We start from the raw sequence: 15,202 nt of genomic DNA on the forward strand, positions 1-15,202 counted from the left end.
CTTAACCATTTGGTAAGGATAGAAGATGGGTATTTTGTGGCTTTAAAATGGTACTGCTGGTGCTCTTGTGGGGTGTTATTCCTCCTGTGAGGCCCTGTACCTGCTCTGCAAATTCCTGTGCAAAAGCCAGTGATACAGGATTGGGGAGAGAGGGAAGTGCATTTACTAGCTGAAGTTAAAACAGAGTTTAGGAACAGTGAATGTGTTCTGCAGGTTGCTAAGTTTGCTCAGTGACCTTGAACACACTGCTGTTCACCAGACTTTGCAAAGCAGCCTGAAATCTGACTGAAGCACTCAAGAGTAGCACATTATCTCTCTTTGGCCAGTTCACCATTTCATTCAAACGTTCACTACTTTGACAGTATCATTGCCATTTAACTTTAGACACTTGTCCTGGTTTCAGCTGGGATAGAGTTAAACTTCTTCATAGTAGCTAGTATGGGGCTAAGTTTTAGATTTTGGCTGGAAACAGTAGTGATGATGCAGAGGTGTTTTAGTTGTTGCTACGTAGCACTTACACTGGTCAAGGACTTTTTCAGCTCCCTGTGCTCTGCCAGGTGCACAAGGAGCTGGGAGGAGACACAGCCAGGACAGCTGACCCAAACTGACCACAGGGATATTCCATACCATATGATGTCATGCTCAGTATATAAAGCTGGGGCAAGAAGAAGGAAGGGGGGGACGTTTGGAGTGATGGTGGTTTGTCTTCCCAAGTAACTGCTACACGTGATGGAGCCCTGCTTTCCTGGAGAGGGCTGAGCACCTGCCTGCCCATGGGAAGGAGTGAATGAATCCCTTGTTTTGCTTGCTTGTGCGCGCAGCTGTTGCCTTACCTATTGAACTGTCTTTATCTCAGCCCATGAGTTGCCTCACTTTTACTCTTCCGATTCTCTCCCCCGTCCCACCAGGGGGGAGTGAGCGAGCAGCTGCGTGGGGCTTGGCTGCTGACTGGGGCTAAACCATGACAACACTCTATGGAATTCTCATTCTAACATGCTTCTCTAGATCTTACCCTTATGAGAGCTTTTAAAAATAGAAATGGGTATATCTAAATTATCTTCACAAATAAAAATGTTCTCCAAGGTAAATACATATTATTCTCATTTACTGAAATTCTCAAATACTAGCTTGTTTGGTAAAGGTCAGTCTGCTTTTTACATACAATGACGGCAGTATCACAGTTTTTGGAAAAAAGTATTAAATAAAACTGTAGATATAACAGGTGATGCAAGAAAAATGCATTTGGGGAATTATGAGGGCATTTTCTAAACCATTAACAGTAATTTCAGGTGTCAAGACTTCTCCTTCAGTGAAACGTTTGTTCTTTGTCTAACAATCAGCCTCTCTCCACAAAATTATGAGTTACATACTGACCTCAGACATGCAGAAGCCATTATGACCATGTGAACTACTCTCCACCACTGTTCACTAGATAATATTCTGTACTTCCTCAAGGCAGGAGATTAAGTAGGTAACAAATTTCCTAAAATCTTTCTGTATTTAGCAGCAGAGGGCCTGCCATTTCAATACTGTTTCAACACATATCACTGAACTTGTAAGTACCTCCAAACCAGAAGCGAGCTGGGGAATCACAGACTAAAGGAAGAGTTAATCTATTGAAAGAAAGCCATTAATATACCCCAAAGCTCAGGTGTTAGTGACAAAGAGTTGAAATGAAATATGTACTAAACTAATAAGTACTAAAAAAACAACAAAAAAACCCCAACCCCACATAATTTTAATAAAGGGGGGAAAAAAGAACTCCAACAGGACAAAAGTACAGTCGTGATGTAAAATAGCTTAGGTTTCCAGAAATTTATTTTGATCTGCTTACAGAAACTTATTTTTCCCAGATGTGGGAAAATAGAATTCTCTTCTTGGCAAGAATATTATTTCAGTTCTTTAAATCATGATTCTTGCTTATCTTTTTGTGCAGATCAAGTCACTTGTCTGTAATAAGACAGCATGTCATCTAAACTTTGGTAAAGTGGTTCTTGATTTTGAGCGTCACTGCTGTCAGTTTGCACTGACGGCGGCACATCTTGGGCGTCACAGCCGCAGGCCTGCGCTGACGGCAGCACATCTTGGGCGTCACAGCCGCAGGCCTGCGCTGACGGCGGTACATCTTGGGCGCCACAGCCGCAGGCATGCATCGCCGGCAGTACATCTTGGGCGCCACAGCCGCAGGCATGCATCGCCGGCAGTACATCTTGGGTGCTGCAGCCGCAGGCATGCATCGCCGGCGGCACATCTTGGGCGCCGTAGCTGTAAGGCTGCATTGGAAACGGCATACCAGGAGCGCCATAACCATAAGTGTGCATTGGTGGCAGCACACCTTGAGCACCGTAGCTGTAAGCCTGCATTGGAAAGGGCATATCATGAGCGCCGTAGCCGTAAGCCTGCACTGACGACAGCACATCTTGAACACCATAGCCATAAGTCTGCATTGACTGCGGCACACCTTGAGCACCGTAGCCATAGGCCTGCATGGACGGCGGCATATCCTCATCATCGCTGCTGTCATCCTCTGTTGATGATGGTGCATCGCGTGCGTCACTGCCACAGGCCTCTCTTGATGCTGACTCGTCTTGAATGTTGCTGTGGTAAGCCTGTGCTGATGGTGGCACATCTTCAGTGCTGCTGCCGCTGGCCTGCACTGATGGCATCTGTTGCTTTTGTGCTGTATCTGTTTCTAGTTTTTCGGAGGAGGTTTCAGGACTGTTCAAATTCTGACTTCTGTAATCATCATCTTTCTTTTGTCCCATAAAGTAATCAGAAGGTGGTGCAAATTCTGGATCTCGCTCATCTCTGAGTTCTTCCTGTTTCTTTGACCATTGTCCAAACATCAATTCTGTTAGAAACAGGGAAAATGGTAGATTGAATATAGATTTCAGGGTCTGAAGACCAGTCAGAAAGGAGGGAAACAAATTAGCAAAAAGAGAAGATGCAGCTGTGCAAAACCATTTGAAGCTACTTTTTCATCCAGTACTAGATTGCTGGCTAAGCTGACAGTCCACTTTCTTTACAGAGCAGGAACGCACGCATTGTGCATTAAAGATAACCGCCATCTTCTATGTAACTCATCCTAGTCACTTTAAGATCCTTTAACGATGTGGTCATTGGTTATGAAAAATGACTAATTAGTTAGGGGTGAATCAAAATACAAACCAAAACCAAACAAAGCATTACGAACTTAGTTATTAGAAGACAGATGATGAGATTAACTCTAGCGGGCACAGGCAAAAACCAGTAACTTCTTTATTTCAACAGAAGTGGTAGATATTCTAGTTACTATGACAGCAGGACTATTTTTAATCAGAAATCAGCAGAAGTACTGCAATGGAATCACAGCTCAAGTTCACCACACTTAAAAAGACATCCCCCAAACCTGCTCCGAAGATGTCCTCCAAACCTACTCTCTAAAACCAGTAAATTCTTTTCAGTATTCATTTCTACCAAGACTTCTGTAATAAATTAAGTAGAAAATTTTGATACAGAAGGGCTACATGTTTGTCTGATGTAGCAAAATAGAGCCCATATCAGAGAATTTCTTCCTTTGCTGTGGTATAAATGTAAAAAAATATGAAATAAGGAGTAAGGAAGAAACCATCTAAGAGTAAAGAGTTTTGTTTATCCCTTCTTATACTAATTTAGATGCTTGTGTTACGTTTATGTTCAGCACACCACAGTTACTTTACTTCGCATTTTAGAGCAAGTTGCTTTCTGGAGTGTAACATTTGTACAGTGCTGCTTCGGTGTTGGTCAGATACGAGGATTCCTCAGAGGTAGTAAAAAACCAGTATCAGGCAGGATAAAGATTTAACAGAGGACCTGAAAGTTTTGGGTTTTAATGGAACCAGAGTTTCCCCTCAGAATGATGTTCATTAACTGAACACAAAAAGAGACTGTGAAAAGCAAAGAGAAGCTGGTAATACCAGTATTGGACAGAATAGGAATGCTGCTTTTAACGGAGTACTGAAGAAGGTGGACACTAATGTGCTTTGCCTATTCTTTGTTTGCTTTTACTTAGGAATCAGGTGTCAGACACAAGAATGGCATGAGCTTAGATAACTGGTGCAAAACGAGTGAATGGGCTTGGGAAGGATCCAGAAGACAGCCATCACTTGATGTTGTGACAAGGAAGATGCTTCAGGATGGGACATTGGCACTGAAGTGGCCTCTGCTTGCATCATTTTTTAGTATCGTCCTGTACCTGTTTCAGTGTAACACATCCTGCCATCACATAGCACAAACTACAGAAATACATCAAGAAAACATCACACTGAAAGACAATAAATCTTACAAACTATGAAATCTGTCATTCTGTCAACCTCTCTGGATCATCCAGAAATGGAACAACTAATGTAGAAGAAAAAACTATGGGGACATTATAGCAGCTATGGGCGCTAAAGCCTTGTCAATGGCTGCACTGGGCACTAGATAGTTGTCAATACAAAGGGAGGAAGTATCTAGTTGCTTCTCAGCCTTACCATACTTTGCCACAAAACAGAAATAAAAATAGCAGCGTGCACACTGCTTCCAGAGGATGCTTCTGAATTTACATTTCCTTACCTTTGCCTTTATCCCACTCTCGGACATAAGGCACACCAGGCTTTGTATCTCTTCTCTCCTGGATGACAACCTCTACCTTTCTACTCGCTGCAGTAACTTTCGGAGCTTCTGGTTCGTCAGTAACACCTTTCAACTCTATGTTACAGAAAGAGTTGTTTTTGTTAGCAATGGGATAAAATCTATATGAACTTCATAGGAGGAATAGGAAGCAAGAGTTATTTGCATTTATAGAGCTCATACTAGCAAACAAATTTAATTCTAATAATGAAATGCATCTGAGTGGGGATGTTGGTTCGATTTTTTTTAAATTACTGCATATTAGTTCAGAAAAGATAATGGGTAAGCCAGATAATCAGGCAGCCTGTCTACCAAGAGACACTTTGTTAGCTGTCTAGTTGTATCAAAAAGACTGCTCTATTCCTAATAACCCAAAAAAGGAATGTGCTGAGTGTTATACTGAAGTTAGAAAATTAGATAAACACACGAACATTAGCATATCATCTCCATTTCATTTACTGGAGAAAACAGTTTGCATTCTTACTGTTCTTTGTTTTCAGAACACTTCATAATTAATCACTTGCAGAAAATTCTGACACAGTGAAACATTAGCTACGTTTTACAGTAGAAGACACACAGTACAAGTTTACTAGCAGTACCATAAGGGAGACACTGCAGAGATTCAAATTCATCATCCTAAATCCTGAAGTCAGCTGTATGTCCAATTTACCGACTGCACTGAAACTGTAGGAGTGTATATGATACCAACATTAACTTGTTACTACTTTTATTTAACTTCATCTTAAAAAAAGTAAAAGCCAGTAAAGTTTCAGCAGCTCTAACCTCAACCTGCATAATTAACTCACATAATTCCTGCTGTCAGGTGTGAGTCAAAAAAAGCCTACAATCTACATATCTTATTTCTACCTGCATTATTAAGCTATTTCTGGCATGATTTTGTATCTACACACAACTGTATGAACTCTCACTATCTGAACAGTTATAGTAATTGCATATATAGAATACATAATACTTATTATATACATAATACTTATGTAATATATTGAAAGCCCAAACCTAAATCAATTTGAGTGTGCCTGTCCATCAGTCATGTACAAGATGAAATAGCAAGTATTTAACTTAAAAAGGCAGCAGATCATACCTCCATTCTCCAATTTTTCTGCCTCTTCGTCTAATCCAGCTTCCCTTAACTTCTTAATCTTCCGTGCTCTAAGTTTAGACAGCCTTGCATCTAGAGCTGCCTTCCTTTTTTCTTTTAACTGTTCACGTTTGGTCCTCTGATCAAGTGTCTTAACAGGAAAGAAAAACAGAAATTAATCTTCCTTTGTTACTAGAATCAACTACGTATCTTCCTTCACTAAACAACTAAAAGCAATCCTCATCAAGTACCATGTTTCAACAGGGAAAAAGATGCCCAGTTTTTTTTGGAGTCAGTTGCAGGCATCACCTCGTGTAAGACTTACACAACAAATCTAATACGGTGACCACTGAAACTAGGATGCCCTTGTACCCCTATTTGCTCTGTGAAGTCATACCTGCTCTCTGAGCATATCCAGTGTTGCCCGTTGTTTATTCCTAAGTTCTTTGTCACGAGAGAAGGCAAAGTAACCAACACCAAGCTGTCTGGCCTCTGTAAACAGGAAGAAAAATCAATAAATTTAAGTTACACTCAGTTTATGACTGACAGTAACTACAAGCACCATGCACCCTGCTTTCAGGCACTGAGTTACTCCCAACAACATACACCGCATTAGTTTTAGATGGCTAAAATAGGCTTGTTTTAGATGATGCTTCCAGAAGAGGAAAACAGGAGAATGTAATGAAATTTGAAAAACACATTTGAGAAAAATTCAATTTGAGGAAAAATAAACCTAGATTTATGTACTGGAAATCTGAATGGTTATTACACACATGGCTTAACATACACCTGAAGTTTGTCCTAAAGGCACTGGAAAAAACTTTCCCTTGCTTCCTCCAAAACCAATCTCTTTGGTGATATAAAGATATGTGATATACAGTATGGAAGCATACCATTTTCTCGAATGTCCTCATAATGTATGGGTCCCATTGGTTTTCTGAGGGCTTCTTCTTCTTCTTTTTCCCACTGCTGCCTTTGAAGTTCTCTTCTCATGTCTTCAGATAACAAAGTATTCCCATCAGGAACTTGTCTAATTAAAAAAAAAGTTATGGATTACAGAGCAAAACTTACCAGTTTTACAGTGTCAAACACTGAAAGTATGATTGCGTCTGATCCACTCCTGCAGCTTTTACAAAACAGATCGTTGCAGGCACCAGTTAGTGACGCAGCATTGATGACTATGGTGCATGGTGAAGACAGAAATACAAAACTACCTCTGAAACAAGGTCCTAGTTGAACACATCATTAGAAGACTTAAAATAATATCCTTTCTTACAGGCGTTATGAAATCATTATCAAATCACAGAATGGGAGATGAGATAATCACTTTTATTGGCATCTGTTGGGGTGCTAGCAACTGCATATAGAAACGTTTCAGATTTAGCGTAAGAAAATGAAAGGTATTTGAAATAACGAAAAGCTAGCCATTAATTTACCCTAGAAGTCCATGCCAAATATTAATACCCAATATGGGAAATATTTTTGTTTTCCCAAGAGAAGCAGCAGGATCTTTTATTGTCTAGCCAAACCCGGTTTTGCTGACAGACTGTTACCCGTATCGATGCAGAGACTGCAATTTCAAGGCACTTGTATTCTCCATCTTACATTTAAAATATAGATAACACGGTAATGTGTAGTTATGTGAAAGAATTTTCAATACAGCAACAGTAAAGCCTCAGCTGAGGTGCCTTTAGATTATTTCCTGAAAACAATTCCCAGTGCTGCCATAATAATTTTAACAGAAGACCCGTTCAACAGCTGTTTAACAGAACAAACAAAAACCAAACAAATGGAGATCTAACAAATTCCCTTTGAATGCCGTGATGAATTTAGTATTGCTAAAGGACTATAATCAGTTTCCAGGTTAAACAGAACTGGGAATCACTTCTCTGGCATTTTCTGGAAGGTATAATAAAATATAATCTCCATACAAGGACCACAGTTTTAAAAGATGCATCAAATATCTGAGAGATTGCCAAGTTAATTCGTTAGAAATTTCTCTGCAAGCTGATTTGGTCTGCAGTTACATCAAAGAGCGTGCCTCAGTAATCTACTAAAAATTTCATTCGGGCTTTTATTTGATATCCACGACCTCCATTCTGTTGCAATTTAAAACCAATACACCAGCCACGTATTTCAAATGGTGAACTGCCAGGGTGAAATAAAATAGAAGCCTTGGAATACTATATGAATTTATAATATTTTGATAAAAAATTTGATTTTTAAGTTTGGTAAAATCAGAGTCATGCACAATTGCTCTCTAGCTACTCTGTCTATTTTTCAAGGCACAATGTAGTAACCAGCAGAAGTTGGTGTAAAGTATATCTAGAGAAGCAGTAGCATCAACAATTCTGGACTGAGAATGGCATAACAAAGAACAGCCTCTCTTCCTTCTCAGGAAAAAAATGTATGTAAATACTGCAAGAAACATGTGCTTCCATTAGAGAAACCACACCTTTTCCCTTGAAGCTCTTGATCCATTTTAAGCAGACTTGGCAAATCCTTCTTCATACAGCGTCTAGATCGGCCCAAGAAATCAACATAATCAACCCTGTAAAGAAAGCAAAGGAAATTTGATGCAGAACGTCTGTTTGCAGATTTACAGAACTCTTAACCAGAAGACAGAAGCAGTGACGCTTTCCAAGGAGTATTCATCACGTCTCGGTCTCTCCATGTGTGACAGCTTCTACCTTTCAATTAACAGACTTGCAGGTTAAGAGGATACATTCCGAACACGGCACATGATGGTTTTATCACAGACATTAACTCAATCTCACTTTGAGCTGGCTGTTTGCCTTGGCAATAAGACGGTATTAAAAAAATGTTCAAAAGTTACAATGTTGTGTAGTTCTCACACCAGAATAATACTGAGCCTAGTATTTGCTTCCCATGTGAAATTAAGGAGGTGGCATTGACTTCTTGCGGGTATGAAATTGCTACAGTATATTTCAGTTATCAGTCTAAAGCTCATTTAGAATAGGCTGATAGCGTTCATTCAACTGCCATAACAAAGGCTAACTAAAATGCAAGCAAAATGTTCCTTTGAAGCACATATTGTGCTTCTTATTCAACTCTTTGTAGTACTGAACACTTAATTTACAGTGTCAAAAAAGCTGTTAAGAGCTATACTTATTCTCCTGTAATGCTAGAAAGTTCTTTAGCATCAAGCTGCCTCAGTTATCCCATTCTAAAGAATTCATATTACATCTGAAAAAGTATGACTGGCAATCTAGTTCCCAAAAATCAAACTTTTGAAGATCCGTGCTTTTAGCAGGTTATGTATTTTACATAATTTGTAAGGATATCTAAAGCTTAGTGTATACTCAGTGGTCTTTTTCATTATAATGTAACATCGGTAGGAAAAAAAAAAATCTGCATTCCCTACAGTGAAGATGTAACTAGAGGTAATGAAAAATGCTAATTATTCTGCAGCGATCAATGGTGCTAGCACCCAAATATCCTCATTAGGATATGGCCTCACCGCGATAGATAATATATTATTAATAATACATGTAATTGATGTAAGATGCAAGCAATAATAGAAAAGCACCATGTGAACAGTGAAATATATCAGTTCAAATTTCTGGGACTTTACAGTGACAAGAGCACAAGGCAGTTTGAGCCCATCGCTCACTGAGAGTTTCATCTTGAATTTCAGTTAAGATGCTGGTAATGGGTGTACCTGCCTTTCCAACCTAGCAGTCTTCTGGTACTCTGCTGGATTCATTCTCCCAGTTTATTCTGACACATTACATTGCAAATCCTGTCTTGGCCTAATAAACTGGAGAACAGAGCTGCCCTGTTTCGTACTGGTTTCTGCTGTTTTAAACTGACTACCAGAAGTAAAATCTCTGTTCTGTAAGCATTTTAAACAAACGGGCAAGGAAAATGTTTAGTCAGACTGGTTGCATAATTACTCCTAATGTCTTGGATGAAAAACCAGTGGTTACTGGGAATGCCACAGAAAATTGTCACAGGCTATTTGCTGTGCTGCATTTGAACAGTGGAAGAAGTGCTGGAAAATCATGTTCTTTTTCCAATCAGAGTTTCTATCTTTGAAGAGGAGGTCATACAATGAAAATGGCTGCTCATTTTGCAAGTCACACATAATTAGAGAAGGGAATGTTTTGCTAAAGTACATTTCAATTCAAGACACGAAAACATAAAACTGTATCAATACTGTGGATCAGAAGTCCCATAAACTATGTGAAAAAATAAGTCTCACAGTACATTTCCCCGATTGATATTTCACAAAATCCTGGATGTAGATGAGATGTTACCTCATGGAGAGGGAAGTAACAACAATGACTGTCTTTTAATGAGACATGAGATGAGAGAATCTTACCATCTCTTCTCCATGTGTAGGATTTACACACACCCCCACCGCACCCCCACTCCACCCCCCCAAAAAAAAGTGCCACTCCACATACTTTGGAGAATAAAATTATTTTCTCATGCAATTGTCAAGAAACAGACTGGTCAGGGCAGCTTAGCCCAATCAGTAGTACCAACCATTCTTCATCAGGGTCCATGGGTGGTGGTATTTCTATTTCAGGTTGAGTTTCCTCGTCATCTGTCTCTTTTTCTAAAGTCTTTCTAGCAGCTTCGCTCTGATACAGTTCCTGTACTTCGTGCTGTTTGTCTATGATCTTCTGAGTGAAATCCACTAGGTACAAATCCTCAGTTTCTTCATCTAAGGCAGAAAATCAATTCTTAGAGAACAGCCATGAAAAGGACAGAACTGAGCAAAAAATCAACACAAAATAGCTGCAATCAGCTTTTCAGCTGCTAGCAATGCCCTTGGCCACGCCATTGAGGAATACTTAAATCTCATTCACCGCCAAATTTAGGGCTATAAATTGGCTCCACGGTGATAACCTCTATTTCTGAATGTAAGTTTTAGGGGGTTTGTAAGCAATTAGTTGTTTGTGTACAATGCAGAAAAGGTTGCAGCCTTTGCACTAAACTTTGCTCATTAACACTTGCAGAAGCATAGGGTTTGTTACGTAACAGTTCAAACACTTACTCGATGCTTAACTTTTGGTGTGTTGGCCATAGTTACATAGTGACTAGAGTACTTTTCTAAAAAGTAGAGAAAAGCAGTGGGGTCATATGTGGCAAGGATGGACACCAGTAAATAAAACATTAGAGATTAACTGCAAGGAGATTTTGATTCTATTTTAATAGTTACATCTTGCAAGGGACTGAATGAGTGAGAGAAGAAAGGGACAGATTAGAACTCTCTAACCCCATTAGCCGCATGACTGGCATTCACATATGGACCAGCCAAACTCCACTCCTGTTCCGCTTCTCTTCATAAAGGTCCAAGAATTAGAATGCAGGACAGAAAATCAGCAATGCAATCCAAAGACTGCATAATGGAGAATCAATTAATTTTGGTTTTCTAAGATTGTGTATTGAAAAACCAGAATATATTCCACCCACTTAATGAATGACCGAGCAAAACAAGCCCATAGTGCTTTACTAGGACAGGCTGTCCTTCAAAAAGTAATTTCATTTTCTCTAGTACCTATATTTTTTCTCCCTTTCAAAGCAGAATAACCCATGTCAATCTCTTTGTACAACAACTCAAAAAAAATGTCCCATGTAAGACAAGCAGTGAATTCAGTGTAGCTGCTGTAAATCATCAGACAGTCAGAAACGCCAACTTTAGAAACACATTTACATATATATACACATATATTAAGAAATACTAATTTTAGACTAGTTTTGTTCACCTGGGAAGTCGCCTTTTGTCATTTTCTCATACAGCTTTGCTTTCTCTTCTAGTTTCTTCCTGAATGGGAAAAAAAAAAATTAACATTGCAATCCCACCAATTCCCAACACAGTTTCAAATGACCAGTTTAGCCATAGATAAATGGAACAGGAAAGTACCAGGAGTGCTTGAAGTATTTACTAGAAGCTGACTTATGCCTGCTTTTTGTTTTGAACCTTAACTGACTTTTCTAAAGATACAGATATCCAGTGCCAGAATTTATACTGAAAATAATTTTAGCAAAGTTACAGAATTAATTTTAAGCGGTTATTTGTCAAGTAGGCAGGAACACAATGTAACAAGTATTCCACCTCTAACTGCTGCGGTCTGTCAGATAAAATACTGGAAGCTAAACCATTATTTGCAGGTATGACATACTGAAATACTTTTTTACAGGAAAAACAAAACAAAAAAAAAGACAAGAGAAAGATGTAATGTGGAGTTACACTTATTCTTAGAAACTGAAGAGAAAACCTTAGCTAATTTCTGGAATAGTAGAAAACAATTTTGACGAGCTAGGAATTGCTTATAAAAAACTTGCTTTATGTGCTTTTCTAAACACTGAAAAACAAGTTCTACAAAGCATTCCTTTCTTACAGAGCCTAAGAGTTACCTTGATTTATCTAATATATGCTCCTCTTCTGTCTTCTGCTCAACATCTTTCTCGGCTCGATTTGCAACTCCTGCGTTTTGTTTGTTCCAGATGCTTGGTTTCTGTGGAGACAATTTTATAACAACAAAGAAATAATTAAAAGTATTGAAATGATAATGATTAAAACTTCATAACGCAAACTTTGGAAATCGGTCAAGAAAGACTTTGTAAATAACATATTAAACATGTTTGACTTGAAACTATACCTACTGTGCTGTAGGATGCAGCAGGTATATACTAAAATTACACAGATTATAGTACGATATAATAGTTAAGGACAGGCTGAAAAGCAAAAATATCCCCACTCAGAAATCAGACAAAGTCTATTCTGGCAAAGATGTCACAGTTAAAAAAATTAATAAGAACAATCTTGCTGACTACTGAAGTAATAACAAAGCTATGGATTGTTTCTGTTCCCCATTACCTTCACTTTAGATATAAAATACAATCAGTTTGCCTGTTTATGGCATAACACCGTGAAAGCTGCGCGTTCTTCAAATATGGCAGCAATACTACATTCTACTACTAGAAAGCCACAGAATGAATAAAAGCCAATGTGCAGCGAAGAGTAAAACATGGGAGGCAGTTCTGTATTCTTTATTATACACTGCGATACAGAGGAACAGATAGCAGAGCATTTATCAAGAAAGTTCAGTGATTCTGGAGGAGCCTCTCGTCCTCCGTCTTTCACGGAGCCATACAACATCTTGGAGAAAGAAAGAACCATCTTTCCCTATAGGTAAAAAAGCTGTGGGTCCCTGGGGAATGAAGATTATGAGATGATTTAGATGAGCATAAGCATAAGTCTTCTGCTGGGCACAAGAATCTTGCCTGGAAATGAGTTGATAGAAATCTAAACAACATCCTCATCACGCAGATTCTCTTTGAATAGCAACACAGCTCTGAGTATTTATTTATTTAGATTTGGATATGAAATTCCTTACTTTAAGGAGACAAAAATTACGGAAAACAGCAATGGAAAAGTATTTCTACCTTATTAGAAGTTTTGGGCTTTGCAAAGATGCCAGCATCTTTCAATAGCTTTTCTTTCTTGAATTCTTCTTGCTTTCGGAAGAGTTCTGCTTTGAGATCTACCAACTACATCAACAGCAAAATAAACAAATAAATAACCAAGACACATCACATGCACATACATCAGTTACTGTAATAAAGCAATAATTGCATTTCTATTAAAACAATTGGGCATTTACAGTTATATGGGCATTTGGTTGCATTTCTATGTGGAACTTCAAAGCACTGATCTGATCACAAAGATTACTCTTAAGTTTACAGCAAACAATATACAAAAACCATGGAATCAAATTACAACTAGGGATTTTAAAAAAAACCCCAAAGATATCCTTGATCCTTGAATGGGGATAAGAGAGACCTAATTCCATACAGATTTTACCAGCCTCCTGATGGCAAAAAAAAGATAGAGAAGGACTAAAGAAATAACGCTACTGCATTTGAAAAGGAAACTTGTAACCATCAGATAATGGATAAAACCCCGTCTCACAAAAGAATTGATAAAAGTTTGCTTTCATGAAATAGATACACTTCCCCAATGTTTTATGTACTATTTACATATTTTCAGATTTTCCTTTTTTAAAATAAATTCTTTTTTTTAAATAGGTAAGCAGTATTGCCATCTGTGACCAATGCCCATCTCATCTTTTATCACGAAACATCACCAGCAGGGGCATTATCTTGAAATTGCATTAAAAAAACCTGGTCTGGAGGAGGATATCGTGCCACTTTCCCTGCAAGTCCTACAGAAGACAAATTTCACAGAGATACCTTAAATAAAAATGTTGAAGACTTTGGTATTAATGCTTGTCTCAAACACTACAGCGGTTGCTTTTCAGGTTGCTGTAACAATGACGTAGTGTTGTAAATGAAAACCTCCTTTTTCCCCCTTAATGCTTAGAAGTGATCATCTAAAAAGTCGACGTTAAATGTTTCATAGACAACAACCCACAGTTTACATTAATTGTTGTATTTGGAAAACGAAGCGTTTGGAGCAACCCCTTGTTACCAGAGCACTGGAGAGCAGAGGAGCAGCGCCTGGCTGCTCCTGGGGGCCGAGGCCCGTCCGCCGAGACAGGGACCTCCTGCTCCTCGGAAAAAAGGCGGGACATAAGCTCACGTTTCCCCCTCGGGCCCCCATTTGATCATCACTTCACGGACGGGGGCAAACTCAGTCATGAAGGCGAAGGGGGCAAGCCCCCTCCCCCAAAACCAAGAGGCGACGTCACAACGCGCTACGACATAACCGTTTAAATAAGTATTTCCATTGATGGGAGTACATTTCAGAGGGCTGCGGTTAGGGCGAGGGAGCAGAAGCACAGTCCCGGTGCCCCGTTCTCCCTGCGGGCGGCTGACATTGGCGGCTCCGGGCCCAGCCCCACGGTCTGCGCCGGCCTGGCCCACCCGCAGCCGCGGCCACGGGGCACGCCTGGCCACCCTCACACCCTTATAATCCCTTTAGGAGGGGATTCTTTTGCTTCTTCCCGGCCAGGTTCGCCCACTCACCGACGAGGCAGCTACGTCCAGCGGTTTCTTCCTCCGGTCCATGGCGGCCTCCGGCAACCGCCTCAGCTGGCCACCTTCTTCCCCGCTTTGCGGCCTTTACCATAAAGCGCGGCAGAAGCGAGGCGCTTTTGCGACACCGCCGGTGAGGGCAGACGGGTCCTTCCCCGCCGCCATGTTGGGGAGGTCAGGGCGGGCCCGGGGTGACGGCGCGGGGAGGAGCGTGGTGCCGTCGGCACCGCTGTCCCCGCTGTCCGGGCCCCAGTCAGGCCGCAGCTGGCTGCATGCCGCAATGACAGGCCCGCGCTGCCTCAGAGCCCCTCGCTGTGACTGCGGGGCAGCGGGGGACACTTGCTCAGCCTGGTGGGGCTCAGAGGTGGCTGAAGTTCTCCCTACTTGTGGCTTCTCGGCGGTGCTCGAGTTGTGTGTGAAAATGAGGGTTCCTGGCAAGGCGGAGACCAAATTGTTCAGGTCCCCCGTTGGAAACGGCCACGTGTGGCCTGGGGGCTGGAG

The 15,202-nt window shown here is 40.3% G+C and overlaps 1 protein-coding gene across 1 annotated transcript; it reads right to left on the reverse strand.

Annotated features, from left to right (window-relative positions):
* Positions 1-1,722: 1,722 nt before the first annotated feature.
* CCDC174 (coiled-coil domain containing 174) lies at positions 1,723-14,956 on the reverse strand. The gene is made up of 11 exons (XM_075095960.1): positions 14,693-14,956; positions 13,151-13,255; positions 12,119-12,219; positions 11,467-11,525; positions 10,241-10,421; positions 8,184-8,279; positions 6,622-6,758; positions 6,126-6,220; positions 5,732-5,879; positions 4,573-4,707; positions 1,723-2,851 (listed from the first exon to the last, which is right to left on the reverse strand). The coding sequence occupies exons 1-11, from the start codon at positions 14,732-14,734 to the stop codon at positions 1,938-1,940; spliced, it is 2,013 nt and encodes a 670-aa protein (XP_074952061.1). The 5' UTR covers positions 14,735-14,956; the 3' UTR covers positions 1,723-1,937.
* Positions 14,957-15,202: the final 246 nt, after the last annotated feature.

Source organism: Phalacrocorax aristotelis, chromosome 6 (assembly GCF_949628215.1).
Source record: "Phalacrocorax aristotelis chromosome 6, bGulAri2.1, whole genome shotgun sequence".
In the NCBI taxonomy this organism is placed as follows: domain Eukaryota; kingdom Metazoa; phylum Chordata; class Aves; order Suliformes; family Phalacrocoracidae; genus Phalacrocorax; species Phalacrocorax aristotelis.

Bases quoted from the DNA above. Each gene is read 5' to 3' on its own strand.
- CCDC174 (XM_075095960.1), bottom strand. From the start codon at position 14,734: ATGGACCGGAGGAAGAAACCGCTGGACGTAGCTGCCTCGTCG. The intron at 10,422-11,466 runs GTGAACAAAACT...TTTCTGCCTTAG, and splicing joins GACAAAAGGCGACTTCCCAG to ATGAAGAAACTGAGGATTTG. The intron at 8,280-10,240 runs GTTGGTACTACT...CTTTCTTTACAG, and splicing joins ATGGACCCTGATGAAGAATG to GGTTGATTATGTTGATTTCT.